The 16629-nt window shown below is 47.0% G+C and overlaps 1 protein-coding gene across 2 annotated transcripts; it reads left to right on the top strand.

The window, feature by feature from the left end:
• Nucleotides 1-1549: 1549 nt before the first annotated feature.
• Nucleotides 1550-15771, top strand: LOC129711074 (protein S100-A1-like). Of its 2 annotated transcripts, none has more exons than XM_055658452.1 (3): nucleotides 1550-1680; nucleotides 1897-2062; nucleotides 15196-15771. In XM_055658452.1, exons 2-3 carry the CDS (start codon nucleotides 1922-1924, stop codon nucleotides 15355-15357), a joined length of 303 nt encoding a protein of 100 aa, XP_055514427.1. In that variant the 5' UTR covers nucleotides 1550-1680; nucleotides 1897-1921; the 3' UTR covers nucleotides 15358-15771. The 2 variants fall into 2 exon arrangements, with proteins under 2 accessions (XP_055514427.1, XP_055514428.1); XM_055658453.1 differs by having other exon boundaries at nucleotides 1570-1680; nucleotides 1900-2062.
• Nucleotides 15772-16629: the final 858 nt, after the last annotated feature.

The raw sequence follows: 16629 nt of genomic DNA, 5'->3' as shown, positions 1-16629 counted from the left end.
TTCCCACTCACCCAGCCTATCCAAGTTACCTTGCACCCTCCTAGCATCCTCTAGCAGCTAACACTGCCCCCCAGCTTCGGTCATCCGCAAGCTTGGAGATGTTGCATTCAATTCCCTCGTCCAAATCATTAATATATATCGTAAATAGCTGGGGTCCCAGCACTGAGCCTTGAGGTACCCCACTAGTCACTGCCTGCCATTGTGAAAAGGACCCGTTTACTCCTACTCTTTGCTTCCAAAAAAATCAATCAGATTTGTGAGACACGACGTCACACGTACCAAACCACGCTGACTATCCTTAATCAGCACTTCCCCATCCAAATGCCTGTATAACCTATCCCTCAGAATATTCTCTAGTAATTTTCCAACTACAGATGTTAAGCTCACCGGCCTATAGTTCTCAGCATTTTCCCTGCAGCCCTTCTTGAAAAGAGGTACAACATTTGCCACCCTCCAGCCTTCCGCCACCTCTCCTGTATTTAAGGACGACTCGTAAATTTTAACCAGGGCTCCCACAATTTCCTCTCTAGTTTCCCACAATGTCTTCGGATATATCTGAATAGGCCCTTCACACACGATAGTACCTTCAGTACTTCTTCAATGGTAACAATGACCGCTGTCAAGACACTTCCATTGACTACCCCCAAATTCCTCAGTCCTACTGTCTTTCTCCTCAGTAAATACAGAGGAACTTGCCCATCTCCTGTGTCTCCACACGGAGGTGACCGTTTTGATTCCTGAGAATCATTCCCACTCTCTCTCTAGTTACCCGTTTCCCCATTATGTATTTATAAAATCTTTTGTGATTGTCTTTAATGCTACCCGCCAGAGCTATCTCCTGTCCTCTTTTTGCCCTACTGATCTCCTTTCTCAGTTTACTCCTTAATTCCCGAAACTCCTCCAGGGATGCACTTGATCCCAGCTGCCTATGCCTGTCCCACGCATCCTTCTTGTTTTTGACCAACGCCTCAATTTCCCTCGTCAGCCAAGCTTCCTTACGTTAGCCTGCTTTGCCCTTCACTCTAACGGGGACGTACATATCCTGAACTTTTGTCAGCACACTTTTAAAAATATCTTTTGGTGTGAACAGGCGATCGATGGTCGGAGTGGACTCGGTGGGACAAAGGGCCTGTTTCCGCGCTCAAATTAAAGCTAATTGGGATTTCCGACCCTGGGGAACAGACTGCAAGCTAGAATTCCCTGAGGATGTTGATGATGGGGTTGGGGAGATCCCGGGAAAGCCCCTTGGTTTACCAGCAATTCGCCCACTCCCCTTTCCCCCTTCCACGCCAGTATTGGAGCTCCCGAGCTTTCAGGAGGGATATCCTCCAGGGACAAGCACACCTTGGCCAAAGGTTCCTCTGCCTGTATCTCTGAGCCTGGGCAGGGAATCCCCAAGAGCTCTGGGCTTGTTTACCGAATGACGTCGCCCCTCTGGCTAGGGGCGGGACCTAGAGCATGGGGAGGGCGGGACCTGTCGGCGGACCAATAGAAAGCGGCGACGGCCTGGGATTGACAGGGGGAAGAACCAATGGACCTAGAGCGGGGCGGGGTTTGGTTCCTGTGATTGACAGGAGCTGTGTATAAAGCTCTAGTCCCGTTAGTTATGTCCCTTGGATCTGCTGAACGGTGGGAGCAAGGAAGGAACATCTACACAACGGTCTCATTCGTCTAAGTGAAGTATGATAAGATCTTTAACCTTTAGATTCTTGAGGGATAAAGCATTTTGAGTGATGCATGTCACAGTTCCACTGGAGAGTAGGAAAATCAAATGATTTGGGATGTGTTCTTGGGAGGGTTGTTGGTTGGATTGTGTGTGAATGTGTATGTGATCTGAGGCTGTGATCTGCCAACATTTGCTTTGCCAACCCACCCCTTCTTTCCTCCCTGTTTCAGCAGCCACCCCACAGTCAAAGGCAAGATGCTGTCTCAATTGGAAGGGGCAATGGATGCCATCATCAAAGTCTTTTACAATTACTCTGGGAAAGAGGGCGACAAGTACACGCTGACCAAGTCTGAACTCAAGGACCTGCTGAAGGGGGAGCTCGGAGCCTTCCTGAAGGTACATTAGTTTAGATTACTATTGTCATTGTGTACCAAGCTTTTTTGTTGTGTACTATCCAGTCAGCGGAACGACTGTACACCCACAGCGTACAGATGTGTGTACACAACACATGTGCTGGATTAAGTCAGAGGTTCAGGCAGCATCTCTGGAGAAAGAGGATGGGTGACTTTTTGGTTCAGAGCCCTTCGATACAAGATAAAGGGAATAACATTTTGGGCAAGATAAAGTCTGATTAAAGGTAGTCTGAGGGTCTCCAATGAGTGTGTGATGGGATGGTTAAGTTGCCTGATAACAGCTGGGAAGAAATTGTCCGTTAATCTGGAGGTGTGACACTTCTATACCTCTTGCTTGATGGAGGGGGGGAGGGGGGGGGAGAGACTGACGAGAGAGGGGGAAGGGAGAAGGGGGAAATCTGAGAGTTCTTGGTGCACTTGTGGAGCTAGTTGAATGAACACCAGTGCTGAGAGGATGGATAAATAGTTAGCTTCAAATAGACAATAGACAATAGGCGCAGGAGCAGGCCATTTGGCCCTTCGTGCCAGCACCGCCATTCAATGGGACTAACTCTAGGGACTAGGGACTAACTCTACTGAACGTTTTTCCTTCCATTATTTATTATGTAAAAGAATATGTGTGTTATGATTGTGTTTATAGTTTGTTTGGTTGTTTGTCTTTTGCACAAAAGTCCGCGAGCATTGCCACTTTCATTTCTCTGCACATCTCGTATGTGTACGTGACAAATAAACTTGACTTGACTTGACAATGTGATCATAGCTGATCATCCCCAATCAGTACCCCTTTTCCTTCCTTCTCCCCATATCCCCTGACTCCGCTATTTTTAAGATACAGTGGAGCATGGGGCAGTGGGAGAGTGAGGCGATGGTTGCTGGAATGGATGAGGACTGAAATGGGAGGTTGTGGGGAGGATTTTATTTTCTCCTATTAGCACTCGCAGCTCCAAGGGAGTCGAGCTTGATCCAAAACCTCTATCTGTGAAGAGATTACAGAGCTGCAGAAAGCACTGAGTGCTTGAGGTACCTACATCTGCAGGAGCTTCCGTCAGCTTAGAATGTCCCTCAGTGCTGCCAAGATACAAGATACAAGATATGTGCCTGATGGCACAGTGAAATGAAATTTCAGATTTGCCAGACAGAGAGCTAGATCTGCACGTCATTCCCCGTTAGTTATGTAAGAAAGACGGCAAGATCCCAGACAGCAATCTGAATAAGGGTCCCGACCCGAAACATGTTCTCCAGAGATTTAGCAAAAGAGGAAATATTTAGGGATTCATCGAGATGCCAGACCTGGAGGAAATCTATCCCAGACTGTGAAACAAAGCAAGAGAGGAATCTGTGGAGGCTGTGGCTGATTTTAAATCCTCCATGGCCACAGGACACATGTGGGAGAGTTGGAAGGTTGCTAACATTGCACCATTGTTTAAGGAGGAATAAGGGGATAAAGCAATTAATTACAAGTCAAGGCCCAAAGTGCTGGAGTAACTCAACAGGTCGGGCAAAATCTCTGGAGAACAGGATAGGTGACGTTTTGGTTCGGGACCCTTCTTCAGACTGATTGTAGTAAGGGGGTGGCAGCTGGAAAAGAGGTGTAATTTTTCCACGTTTTCCCGAGATGCTGCCTGACCCACTGGGCTACTCTAAGAAAGTAACTCAGCGGGATAGGCAGCTTCTCTGGAAAGAAGGAATGGGTGACATTTCTGGGCGAGACCTTTCTTCAGACTAGTCAGGGGAAAGGGAAGAGAGAGATAGAGACAGTGATGTGGAGAGAAATAGAACAAATGTATGAAAGATATGCAAAAAAATAATGATGATAAAGGAAACAGGCCATTGTTAGTATGGCCCTTGTGGCTAAAGGGATCAGGGGGTATGGAGAGAAGGCAGGTACAGGATACTGAGTTGGATGATGAGATTGAATGGCGGTACAGGCTAGAAGGGCCGAATGGCCTACTCCTGCACCTATTTTCTATGTCTATGTTTTCTATGTTAGCTGTTTGCTAGGTGAGAACGAGAAGCTGGTGCGACTTGGGTGAGGGAGGGATGGAGAAGGAATGCAGGGGTTACTTGACGTTAGCGAAATTAATGTTTATGTCACTGGGCTGTAAGCTGCCCAAGTGAAATTTGAGATGCTGTTCCTCCAATTTGCAACTAACCTCACTCTGACAATGGAGGAGGCCTAGGACAGAAAGGTTAGTGTGGGAATGGTGAGGGGAATTGAAGTGTTTCGGCAACCGGGAGATCAGATACTTCCAGGCAGACTCAGTGAAGGTGTTCAGCGAAATGATCGGCCAGTCTACTACCTTTGGTCTCGCCGATGTATACTGTAAGAGTCCACATCTTGAGCAACGGATACAGTAGATGAGGTTGGAGGAGGTGCCAGTGAACCTCTGCCTAACCTGAATGGACTGTCGGGGTCCCTGGACGGAGTGGAGTGAGGAGGTATAGGGACAGGTGTTGCATCTTCTGCGGTTGCGGGGGAAGGTGCCTGGGGAGCAGGTGGTTTGAGTGGGTAGAGGATGAATTAACCAGGGAGTTGGGGAGGGAACCGCCTCTGCAGAAGGCGGGAAAAGGGTGGAGATGGGAAGATGTGACTCGTGGTGGGATCCAGTTGGAGGTGGCGAAAATGTTGGAGGATTATGTGTATTCAACACCCAAACCAGTCTAGTCTGAAGAAGGGTCTCGACCCGAAACGTCACCCATTCCTTCTCTTAGGAAATGCTGCCTGTCCCGCTGAGTTACTCCAGCATTACTGCAGTTCCTTCCCACACATACCACTGAGCTGCTCCATCACTTTGTCCTTTTGTGTATCTGCCCACCCTTTTGTCTTAATCACAGGTTAGAAAGTTATTGGAATCTATGCTGAGGTACCAAGATTTGTTAAAGGAAGATGGACACAAAGTGCTGGAGTAACTCAGCGAGTCAGGCAGCATCACTGGAGGAAAAGGATGGGTGACGTTTCTGGTCGGGACCCTTCTTCAGACTACAGCCTGACCCGTGGAGTTACTCCAGCACTTTGTGTCTATCTTTGGTATAAACCAGCATCTGCAGTTCTTGATCGCTACATTTTGTTAAGGGAAGGCCAAGTCTAAAAAATAATTAAATTCTTTGAGGAGGTAAACAAGAATCTTGATAAGGGTAGTGATATATTTACACGGGTAATAGCAGGGGTTTTGACAAGGGCAAAGGGATTAAAAGCCCAAAGGGTGGATCCAAGACTGGTTCAATGGCAGGAAGCAAATGAGGGTGACTAGTGGGTGTCATTAAATAGACAAAATACTCAACAGGTCAGGCAGCATCTGTGGAGGGAGAAACAAACTTCATGTTTTCAGTTAATGAAAGGTTGTGATGAAAGATAATTCGTCAGAATTTGTCATCAACTGGGAAACGTTTTTTTCCTCGCCGTAGAAGAGTGGCACGGTGGCGCAGCGGTAGAGTTGTTGCCTCACAGCGCCAGAGACCCCGGTTCGATCCTGACTACGGGTGCTGTCTGTGCAGAGTTTGTACGTTCTCCCTGTGACCATGTCGGGTTTTCTCCGGGTACTCTGCTTTCCTCCCACACACTCCCAAAGACGTGCAGGTTTGTAGGTTAATTGGCTTTGGTAAAATTGTAAATTGTCCCCAGTGTGTGTGGGATAATGCTACGGGACACTTCAAGAGTTCAGAGTCTTTCCTTTGAACATCACAGAGGACACTATCAAGGTGTCTTATTTTAGGCCAACATAAACATTACAATTCGTCAGTATAAAAATTCTCATCGGGGATCGCTTGACAATTCAAACGCTGAGATCAACACCTTACAATGATTTTCTTATTCAAATAACCCAGTTACATGATTTGAAAATGAGGATTTTAATCATAGAATGATGAAGAAGTGACGAGCCCATGAATTCTGTTTCTGGCCAAACAGGAACTATCATTTGAATCCCACTTCCCTGCTCTCAGCCTGGAACGATGTGAGATTTGAATACGAGATATTTATTCATATTTATTAATGTGGTTAGAGTTTCTGCCACCACAGTCGTTTCAGAAGTAAGTGCCACACCCAGCCATCTTTTTGTTGTATTCAAGTACTTTACTCCCTTCTGATACACCATGCCCCGTAGTCATGGAAACTGTTTGCAATTGGACATCGATACTTCCTGCTTGTTTAAGAAGGAACTGCAGATGCTGGAAAATAAAAGGTACACAAAAATGCTGGAGAAACTCAGCGGGTGCGGCAGCATCTATGGAGCGAAGGAAATAGGCAACGTTTCGGCCCGAAACCCTTTGGGTTTCGACCCGAAACGTTGCCTATTTCCTTTGGGTTTCAGCCCGAAACGTTGCCTATTTCCTTTGGGTTTCGGCCCGAAACGTTGCCTATTTCCTTCGCTCCATAGATGCTGCTGCACCCGCTGAGTTTCTCCAGCATTGTACCTTTGATACTTCCTATCTGTTCTCTCGAGTTCACTAATAATTTTATAAACAGGTTCTTCCTCTAAAGCTTCTTCCTCTAAAGTTCTTTTTTTTTTAAAAAGCAACTCCAGTTGACGGAGTATTATTGAATCCAAATCGAATTCTGCTTCCCATTTTCTACTTCCTTGTCCAGTTGTGACCAGAACAGTGCACTGTATTGGGGGCTGCAACCCAGCGAGTATTTGGAATAGTTCCCACCTTGTACTCCACAGCAGGCAAAGCCAACAACACCCCATTCTTAAATGGACACAAAGTACTGGAGCAACTCGGCGGGTCAGGCAGCTTCCCCGGAGAACATGGATTGGCGACGTTTCGGGTAGGGACACTTCGTCAGTCTGAAGAGCCCAGTATGTCCCCCTATCCACATTCTCCAATGATGCTGACTGAGTTACTCCGGCACTTTGTGTCTTTTTTTGGTAAGCCAACACCTGCGATTCAAAAAAAGTCTGACGAAGGGTTTCGGCCCGAAACGTTGCCTTTTTCCTTCGCTCCATAGATGCTGCTGCACCCGCTGAGTTTCTCCAGATTTTTTGTGTACCTGCAATTCATTGTGTGTCTCATTGGTAACCATCTCATGAATATTTGTTAACCATCTTATGAATATTTAATACACTGCTCAACATTCGACAATTTACTGCATATTCCCTTGCCCTCTTGTCCGCTTCCTTAATCCATGAACTCCAAGTAGATTCCCACAGTCTACAGCTTCCTTCCTCTCGTTCAACCAAATGCCACATAATAACTATGTCCAGTATAGTTTCCAACTGAGTTGGTAATGAGTCCTGGTGAAGTCCACAATAGCCTCTTGCATTCTGTGATACTGTAGCTAGCGATTTCAGTGGAGGGTTAACAATGGGTCCTATTGGAACTGCATGCTCCTGTCGACTTCAAAGATACGGTGTGGAAACATGCCCTTCGGTCCATCGAGTCCGTGCCGTCCAACAATCACCCTGTACACTATCACTATCCTACATATCGGAGAATTTACGATTTTACCGAAGCCAATTAACCCAAAAACCTGTACGTCTTTGGAGTGTGGGAGGAAACCGGAGCACCCGGAGAAAACCCACACGGTCACAGAGAGAACGTACAAACTTCGTACAGACAGAGCCCGTCGTCAGGATCGAACCCGGGTCTCTGGCACCGTAAGGCAGCAGCTCTACTGCTGCGCCATCCCTTACCCCGACCTTGCTAGCTTTTGGACTTTAACCCGTTTACTCGCAGTGCACGAGCAGACGTCTGAGAATCTTAGTTTAGTTTGGTTTATTGTCACATATACGGGATAGCATGTTTAAGAAGGAACTGTAGATGCTGGAAAATCGAAGGTAGACAAAAAAGCTGGAGAAACTCAGCGGGTGAGGCAGCATCTATGGAGCGAAGGAAATAGGCGATGTTTCGGGTCGAGACCGTTCTTCAGACTTTTGTTACATGCTATCCAGTCAGCTGAAAGATTATACATTACAATCAGGCTGTCCACAGTGTACAGATACAGGATAAAGGGAATTAAGGTAAAGTCCAGTAAAGTCCGATTAAAGATAGTTTGAAGGTCTCTAAAGAAGGTGGATGGGAGGTCAGGACTGCTCTCTAGTTGCAGACAGGACGATTCATAGAAACATAGAAAATAGGTGCAGGAGGAGGCCATTCGGCCCTTCGAGCCAGCACCGCCATTCATTGTGATCATGGCTGATCGCCCCCTATCAATAACCCGTGCCTGCCTTATCCCCATATCCCTTGACTCCACTAGCCCCTAGAGCTCTATCTAACTCTCTCTTAAATCCATCCAGTGACTTGGCCTCCACTGCCCTCTGTGGCAGGGAATTCCATAAATTCACAACTCTCTGGGAGAAAAAACGTTTTTTCTCACCTCAGTCTTAAATGACCTCCCCTTTATTCTAAGACTGTGGCCCCTGGTTCTGGACTCCACCAACATTGGGAACATTTTTCCTGCATCTAGCTTGTCTAGTCCTTTTATCATGTTATATGTTTCTATAAGATCCCCCTCACCCTTCTAAACTCCAGTGAATACAAGCCTGGTCTTTCCAGTTGCCTGATAACAGCTGTGAGGAACTGTGGCTTTATCTGGAGGTGTGCGTTTTCATACTTCTACACCTCTTACCTGATGGGAGAGGAGAGCAGAGAGAGCTGATTGATTATGCTGGTGGCCTTAATGTGAACCTGGAGATTGCAAGTTAGTGCACCCTTCCACTCCTCCTGACCCAATCATCCACCCTCATAAGTTAGAGGAGAATTAGGCCATTTGGCCGATTTAGTCAACTCCGCTGTTCAGTCATGCCTGCTTTATCTTTCCCTCTCAGCCCCATTATCCTGCCTTCTCCCCGTAACCTCTGACACCTGATCCACAATTAGGTTTCGGCCTCCTGTTCTGCACAAATGGATAAAGAATCCCATTAAACTCCGGGAATGTTTGGGCTTTTACCGACATTGTGCCCATTCTGTTACTGACGCTTCTACTAATCTTTATTGACCACTGGTGTCACATTTGAGGGAGGTGAGCGTGCGGCAGTGTTAAAGCCCTGTCCCACAGAACGAGTTCATTCCAAGAGCTCTCCCGAGTTTAAAAAAAAAATCAAACTTGTGGTAAGCCCGGAGAATGAACGTAGCGGGTACGTCGGAGCTCGGGGACGTCTCTTAGCGCTAACGGCCGGTACTCGGGAAGACTCGCTAATGGCAGGTAAGCTCGGGAAGACTCGTGAAGATTTTTCAACATGTTGGAAAAATGTCCACGAGAGCCCCGAGTACCGACGAGTGGCCATTACCGTAAATCTCCGAGTTCGAATCGGGGCCAAACTCGGGAGAACTCTTGGAATGAACTCGTACTGTGGGACAGGGCTTTTAAACACCTCACTCCGCACCAACCCCATCAAGCTGTATCTATGGGATGTGCTGGGGGATTATTGAGGGTACATTACAGGTGATGCGCAAGGTTGGGGGCAGAGTTTGTGGGGGAGGAGATGAGGTTGGTGACTTTGTCAGGGGGAGAGACACAAGCATGTGAGATCATGTTGTATTCAAGCCTGACTCATCCCGCCTTGTTGATATGGAAACAATTTTGCAAGAGGCTGTTCCACGTAATTGTCTTATTTATGTTTCCACCTTGTCTCCAAGGGGAATTCGCTGTGGGAAGGGAGGGAGGGAGGAAATGCCATTAACCTGAGCTGCTGATCACCTGGGGATCCTTCACACTGGGAGTAGGCGATCAGACTGGCTGAGTAATGGTGGGTGTATTGTAAAAACTGTCCCCGGGGGTGGCTCGGCTAATTGAGGCAGGTGAGACTTAGTGTTTGGGAACACGTACCCGTGCAGGAGCAACACAGCGGACACGGCGCCACGGACCCCGGTTCGATCCCCACCTCGGGTCCTGTCCGTGTGGAGATTGCGCAGTCTCGCACGTGGTTACGGCGAGATCGTGCAAACTCCACACAGTGATACCAGCCTCCTCCCTCCACTCTAACCCGTCCACCCTCCCAATCATCTGTGTATATAGGGAGGGTAGACAAAAATGCTGGAGAAACTCAGCGGGTGAGGCAGCATCTATGGAGTGAAGCAATAGGTGACGTTTCGGGTCGAGACCCTTCTTCAAACTGATGTGGGGGTGGGGGGGGGGAAAGAAGAAAGGAAGAGGCGGAGACAGTGGGCTGTGGGAGAGCTGGGAAGGGGAGGGGAAGGAGGGAGAAAGCAAGGACTACCTGAAATTGGAGAAGTGTACATACGGAGGTTATCTTTGCCTGCTCCAGCTTCCTCCCACATCCCAAAGACATGTGGGTTTGTAGGTTCAATAACCTCCGGTCTAAATTCCCCCTAGTGTGTAGGGAGTGGAAGAGAAAATGGGATAACATAGAACTAGTGTGAATGGGTGATCGATGGTCAGCATGGACGTGGTTGGCCGAAGGGCCTGTTTCCATGCTGATTCTTTCAATCCATGTAAATCTTTATTAATATAAAATCTTTATAATTACCTTAGTGGGTGTAAGTGTAAATGAGAGGGAACTCCAGCATCACTGGAGAGAAGGAATAGGTGACAATTCAGGTCAAGACCCTTCTTTAGATTTTCAGACTTCTTCACTGGATGCTTTCAAGAGAGAGCTAGATAGGGCTCTTAAAAATAGCGGAGTCAGGGGATATGGGGAGAAGGCAGGAACGGGGTACTGATTGGGGATGATCACCCATGATCACATTGAATGGCGGTGCTGGCTCGAAGGGCCGAATGGCCTACTCCTACACCTATTGTCTATTCACACCCGAAACGCCACGTAGTCCTGCTCTCATGAGATGCTGTCTGACCTGCTGAGTTGCTCCATCTCCGGTTTAAACCAGCGCTTGCAGTTCCTTGCTGCATAGTGTTGATGATGGCAATGCACAAGCTTGCTTAGTGTCTACAACAGTCAAGGCCAGGGTCTGCTGCAGATGCTCATCAATGTTCCGCTGGGGCATTGACTGAATTGAAATAGGTCGAACGCTACTACAGCATGGAAACAGGCCCTTCGGCCCGCTGACTCCATGCTGACCCACGATCACCCATTCACACCTGTTCGATGTTACCCCACTTTCTCATCTACTCCCTGCACACATTAAGGGGCAATTTACAGAGGGCAAATAACCTACAAACCCGTACCTCTTTGTGATGTGGGAAGAAACCGGAACACTCGGAGGAAACCCACAGGTGGTGAAAGGGAGAACATGCAAACTCCACACAAACAGCACCCGAGGTCAGGATCAAACCAAGGTCTCAACCTCAATCCACCTGTCCCACCACACTCTGTCAACACTGACCTTCATTAGATCCTGTTCTGATACCACCTTGCCTTTAAGATTCTTAGCCTTGTTTTCAAATGGATTCTCCACCCCCATCTTTGCTCCTGCCTCTAACTGCATCTTTCATTCTACAAGTCCTACAAGCAGAATTCTGAGTTCTTTCATCTCTGGCTATTTGCCAAATGTATATTATATATTTACGTAACAATCTCGCTGCCTTGGCCCTGAGGTCTCCTCCTCAACCACTATTCTTACAGTAGTCATTATGCTCCAATTATCCTGACTTTAATGCATCCATCTGCCTACTAAATCTGTATGTAACACATGAGTTTTCAACCATGAATCACTGGGTGTTTCTCCTAACTGAGCAACAATATGCTTGCATCAAGCCCTACTCCAAGTACTTTAGAGACACAGCGCGGAAACAGGCCCTTCGGCCCACTGAGTCTGCGCAGACCAGTGACCACCTCATTCACTGGTTCTATCCCACACACTAGGGATAATTTATGATTTTACCAAAGCCAATTAACCTACAAACCTGCACGTCTTTGGACTGTGGGGGGGAAACCCGAGCACCCGGAGAAAACCCACGCGGTCACAGGGAGAACGTACAAACTCTGTACAGACAGCGCCCGTAGTCTGGATCGAACCTAGGTCTCTGACGCTGTGAGGCAGCAACTCTACTGCTGCTCCACAGTGTCACCCTATTTGAATGCAAAATTTAGACTGCGTAAAAAGAGGGGCTGTCCGAGCTAATTCAAGAGCTCTCCCGAGTTCAACATTTTTTTTAACTTGTGGTAAGCACGTAGAATGTACGTAGCGGGTACGTCGGAGCTCGGGACGTCTCTTAGCGGCTCGTAACGCTAACAGCAGGTACTCGGGAAACGCGGTAAGCTCGGGAAGACCCGTGAAGATTTTTCAACATGTTGAAAAATGTCCACTGCAGCCCCGAGTACCTAAGAGCGGCAATTACCGTAATTCTCCGAGTTTGAATCAGGGGAAACTCGGGAGAACTCTTTAATTAGCTCGTACAGTGGGACAGCCCCATTAGAGTCTTGGATAACTTTGGCATATCCCAAAGCATTTTGCAAACCTATGAAGTCTCCTTGAACTGTGGCAATAGCCAGAGAGACTTATTTTGGACCACAGATTTAATGGAGACAAGGAAACAGAAAAACGGAGCAGGAGTTGACTGTTTGGCCCCTTGAACTTTTTCTGTAATAGTTATACAGCAGGGAAACAGGCCCTTCGGCCCAACCCGGCCATGCTGACAAAAATACCCCACCCAAGTTGGTCTCATTTGTCCGCGTTTAGTCCATATCCTTCTAAATTTCCCATCCATGTCCCTGTCCGAATCTTTTTTCAATGTTGTTATTGTAGCTGCCTCAACTACTTTCTCTGTTATTCAATATGATCAACGGCTGATCCTTCAACTAAGGTCCTGTTCTCTCCCTATCCTCATCTAGCGTATGGCGTGCACAGCCTAAAGTTGTTCTGTTTGATCTTCTGTTTGTGCACGCCAGGTTGATTGCATTCGTCGAAACAGAGTGGACCATGTGAAGGTTGCAATCTCCCACCCCATCTCTCCCTATAACCCAATGCCATTTATATCTAGAAATCTATCTTTATTTGAACAGTTTTCTGCAACTTAGCCACCACTGCCCTGTGTGGTGGAATATTTCCCAGGCCCCCCCACATTTCCATCTGAATGTCCTGCACCATTTTGTGAGATTGTAACCTCTGATTCTAGACCTCCAGCCATGAGGAACGTCCTCCCTGGCCTCTGACGTTTGAATGTTTCAATGAGAGCTGCTCTGGGTGGGAACTGTGTGGCACGGTGGCGCAGCGGAAGAGTTGCTGCCTCACAGCAGCAGAAGCCCAGCTTCGACCCAGACTATGTGTGCTGTCTGTACGGAGGTTGCATATTCTCCCTGTGACCAGCGTGGGTTTCCTCCGGCTGCTCCAGTTTCTTCCCACACTCCAAAGACGTACAGGCTTGTAGGCTAACTGGCTTGGTAAAATTGAAAATTGTCCCTGGTATGTGTTGGATAGCGTTAGGGTGCGGGATGGCCTGATAACGGCGAAAAAAACCAATACTCAAAATTTGGAAACATACACCTGTCCCTACTCTTAAAATGTGGATTACAAGCATGTCTGAGACGCAACATCTTGAGAACAATATGAGACTTGTCTTAGCAGAAAAACCAGAGCATTTTTTTTTCGAAGACATGGACACCATTCATTGATTTATTACAAGGATACTAGGGTGCAACACAATTTTGTAGTTAAAACTAATTACGGGTTGGGTGATGGGTGGGGAGGGATATGAGGCAGGTGCATCATTACTATTTTTTCTTTTTCTGGTTTTGGCTTTTTCTTTCTCTGTCTTCCTTATTTCTTTTACTGACTCATGCTTTGGCTGCACCACGTTGGTAGTCTAGGGATGCGATCCTTGCACATTCCACTTTCTCTCTCTCTCTCTAGCTTTTTCTCTCTTATTTTCTCTTAAATATAGATAAAAGTCAAACTTGAAGCTGTACACTAACTGTATTATGTCATGTGCCGCTGGTTATATTTTTGTACACTTGCTTCTAATAAATAAATTAAAATTTTAAAAAAATTGTTAGGGTGCGGGGATCACTGGTCAGCACAGACTGGGTGGGCCAAAGAGTTTGTTCCCTTGCTGTATCACTACGTAAGCTGAACTCTAAACTCTAGTGAATACAGTACCATCAACCAGAGAGTCAAACCAAGATTAGTGTCATGCACAGACCTTCAGTGAGGTAGTGGTGCGATGAAAAATCTTGCTTGCAACAGCATCACAAGACATACACAGAATTGGACCATTCGGCCCATTGAAAGATCAATACTACTTTAGACAGGGACCAGGAACTGGAGAGACAGATGTTTTATTAGACAGATGAGTGAGCAGAAGCATGACAGATGCAGTATAATGTGGATAAATGTGAGGTTATCCACTTTGGTGGCATGAATTGGAAGGCAGATTATTATCTGAATGGTGTCAGATTAGAAAAAGGGGAGGTGCAACGAGACCTGGGTGTGCTTGTACATCAGTCACTGAAAGTGAGCTTGCAGGTACAGCAGGCAGTGGAGAAAGCTAACGGCATGCTGGCCTTCATTGCAAGAGGATTTGAGTTTAGGAGCAAGGAGGTCCCACTGCAGTTGTACAGGGTCCTGGTGAGACTGCAGCTGGAGTATTGTGTGCAGTTTTGGTCCCCTTATTTGAGGAAGGACATTATTGCTATTGAGGGAGTGCAGCGTAGGTTTACCAGGTTAATTGTCGGGGTGGCGGGGCTGACATTTGATGAAAGAAAGGGTCGACTGGGCTTGTATTCACTGGAATTTAGAAGGATGAGAGGGAATATCTTATAGAAACATATAAAAAATCTTAAAGGATTGGACAGGCTAGATGCAGGAAAAAAAGGTCGGGGCAGACCCGGCAGGGCAGCCAAACATGGCGTGTTTTAGCTTTCAATAATTCCTCAATAGCGAAGAATCTCCAAGCTCGGTTTTATTGATTTGGGCGGCCACTTTGGTGCAGCGGTAGAGTTACTGCCATGCGGCGCTTGCAGCTCCGGAGAACCGGGTTCCATCGCGACTACAGGTGCTGTCTGTACGGAGTTTGTACGTTCTCCCCATGGATCTGGTGGATTTTTCTCCGAGATCTTCTTCCCACATTCCAAAGACGTACAGGTTTGTCGGTTAATTGGCTTGGTGCGTGTGTAAATTGTCCCTTGCGTGTGTAGGATAGTGTTAACGTGCGGGGATCGCCGGTCAGTACGGACTCGGTGGGCCGAAGGGCCTGCTGTTCCGCGCTGTATCTCTGAACCGAAACTAATCTAAACTACTGAATCTGTTCTTTCCCTGCAGTTTCAGAAGGACTGCCACACGGTGGACAACATCATGAGAGACTTGGACATGAACGGTGACGGACAGGTTGATTTCCAGGAGTTCATTCACTTGGTGACGGCCATCACCATCGCTTGCAATGATTTCTTCATTGAGCTCCTGAAGAAGCAGGGCAAGTTGTGAGAGTGAGTGAGTGAGTGAGTGAGTGAGTGAACGAACATTGCCGTGAATCCTGAACAGAAATCACACAACTCTGGACATTGATAATTATCAATAAAAAGTGACGGACGGGCCATGACTGCCTGGTTTCCTAATTCCATTCATTACCAACGCGCTTTCTAACAGCTTGAAGCTCAGCTGCATCAATGGTTTGCATTCACGCTAACATATTTTGCATCAGGCAGGAAGGACCATGGTAAAATTGAAGATCAATTGGTGATCAAATGATATCAGTGGTTTAAACCAGCATCTGTTCTTGGTTTCTTGGTCCTCCAAAATATTCCAAATGGAATTTAAACTGGAGGTGGTGAAGGGAGGGGTTTAAGCCAGAAAAGGTATTTGGGAAGAAAGAGCTACCTTAAATTTAGTTGTATTTGGTTGGGTAACTATAGTTGGGCGGAGATTATTCCATGCTTTAATTGTGCGGGGGAAGAACGAATTGCTGTACACATCTGTCTTGGTAGCTGGAATCTCAAATTGGATCGAATGCCCTCGTCTGCTCCTAATTGGTTTGGGTTTGGTGTAGGTCTTGTAGTCTATGTCGAGCTGGCCATTTAACATTTTGTAAAAACAGGTCAAACGGTGAGCTTCACGTCTGTCTGTCTTGGAGAGGGTTCCACCCTGACCAGCGAATTCAGACTTTGGTAACACTCGCTTCTCTCTCCTAGGTGTTAGTAACAAATCGAGCTGCCTGTCTTTGGACACGTTCGATGGAAGAAATGTTTTTATTTGTGTATGTGTCCCATGCTGCAACGAACTGTAGTTCATTGTTTCTACATTACCTATTATAAGTTCGTAAGATATAGGTGCAGAATTAGGCCATTCAGCCCATCGAGTCTACTCTGCCATTCAATCGTGGCTGATCTATCTTTCCCTCTCACCTCTCCCCCCCCCCTCATGGATATTGGTAGAGATAACTGAAAGCTTGGCAGGTTTTGAGGAGGAGAGGGTATGTGGAGGGGACTGTGGAGCAGATGATTCCAGAGATGACTTCAAGCAACTGAAAGTGTGATAGCTCTTGGTCGAGTGACCAAGGGATAGAAACATAGAAACATAGAAATTAGGTGCAGGAGTAGGCCATTCGGCCCTTCGAGCCTGCACCGCCATTCAATATGATCATGGCTGATCATCCAACTCAGTATCCCGTACCTGCCTTCTCTCCATACCCCCTGATCCCCTTAGCCACAAGGCCACATCTAACTCCCTCTTAAATATAGCCAATGAACTGGCCTCAAC

The sequence above is a fragment of the Leucoraja erinacea genome, chromosome 29, assembly GCF_028641065.1.
Source record: "Leucoraja erinacea ecotype New England chromosome 29, Leri_hhj_1, whole genome shotgun sequence".
Lineage (NCBI taxonomy): Eukaryota > Metazoa > Chordata > Chondrichthyes > Rajiformes > Rajidae > Leucoraja > Leucoraja erinaceus.
Note: the sequence above shows the minus strand (reverse complement) of the source record. Positions and strands in the feature narration are given on the sequence as shown.

Bases quoted from the DNA above. Each gene is read 5' to 3' on its own strand.
- LOC129711074 (XM_055658452.1), top strand. From the start codon at position 1,922: ATGCTGTCTCAATTGGAAGGGGCAATGGATGCCATCATCAAAGTCTTT. The intron at 2,063-15,195 runs GTACATTAGTTT...CTTTCCCTGCAG, and splicing joins AGCTCGGAGCCTTCCTGAAG to TTTCAGAAGGACTGCCACAC.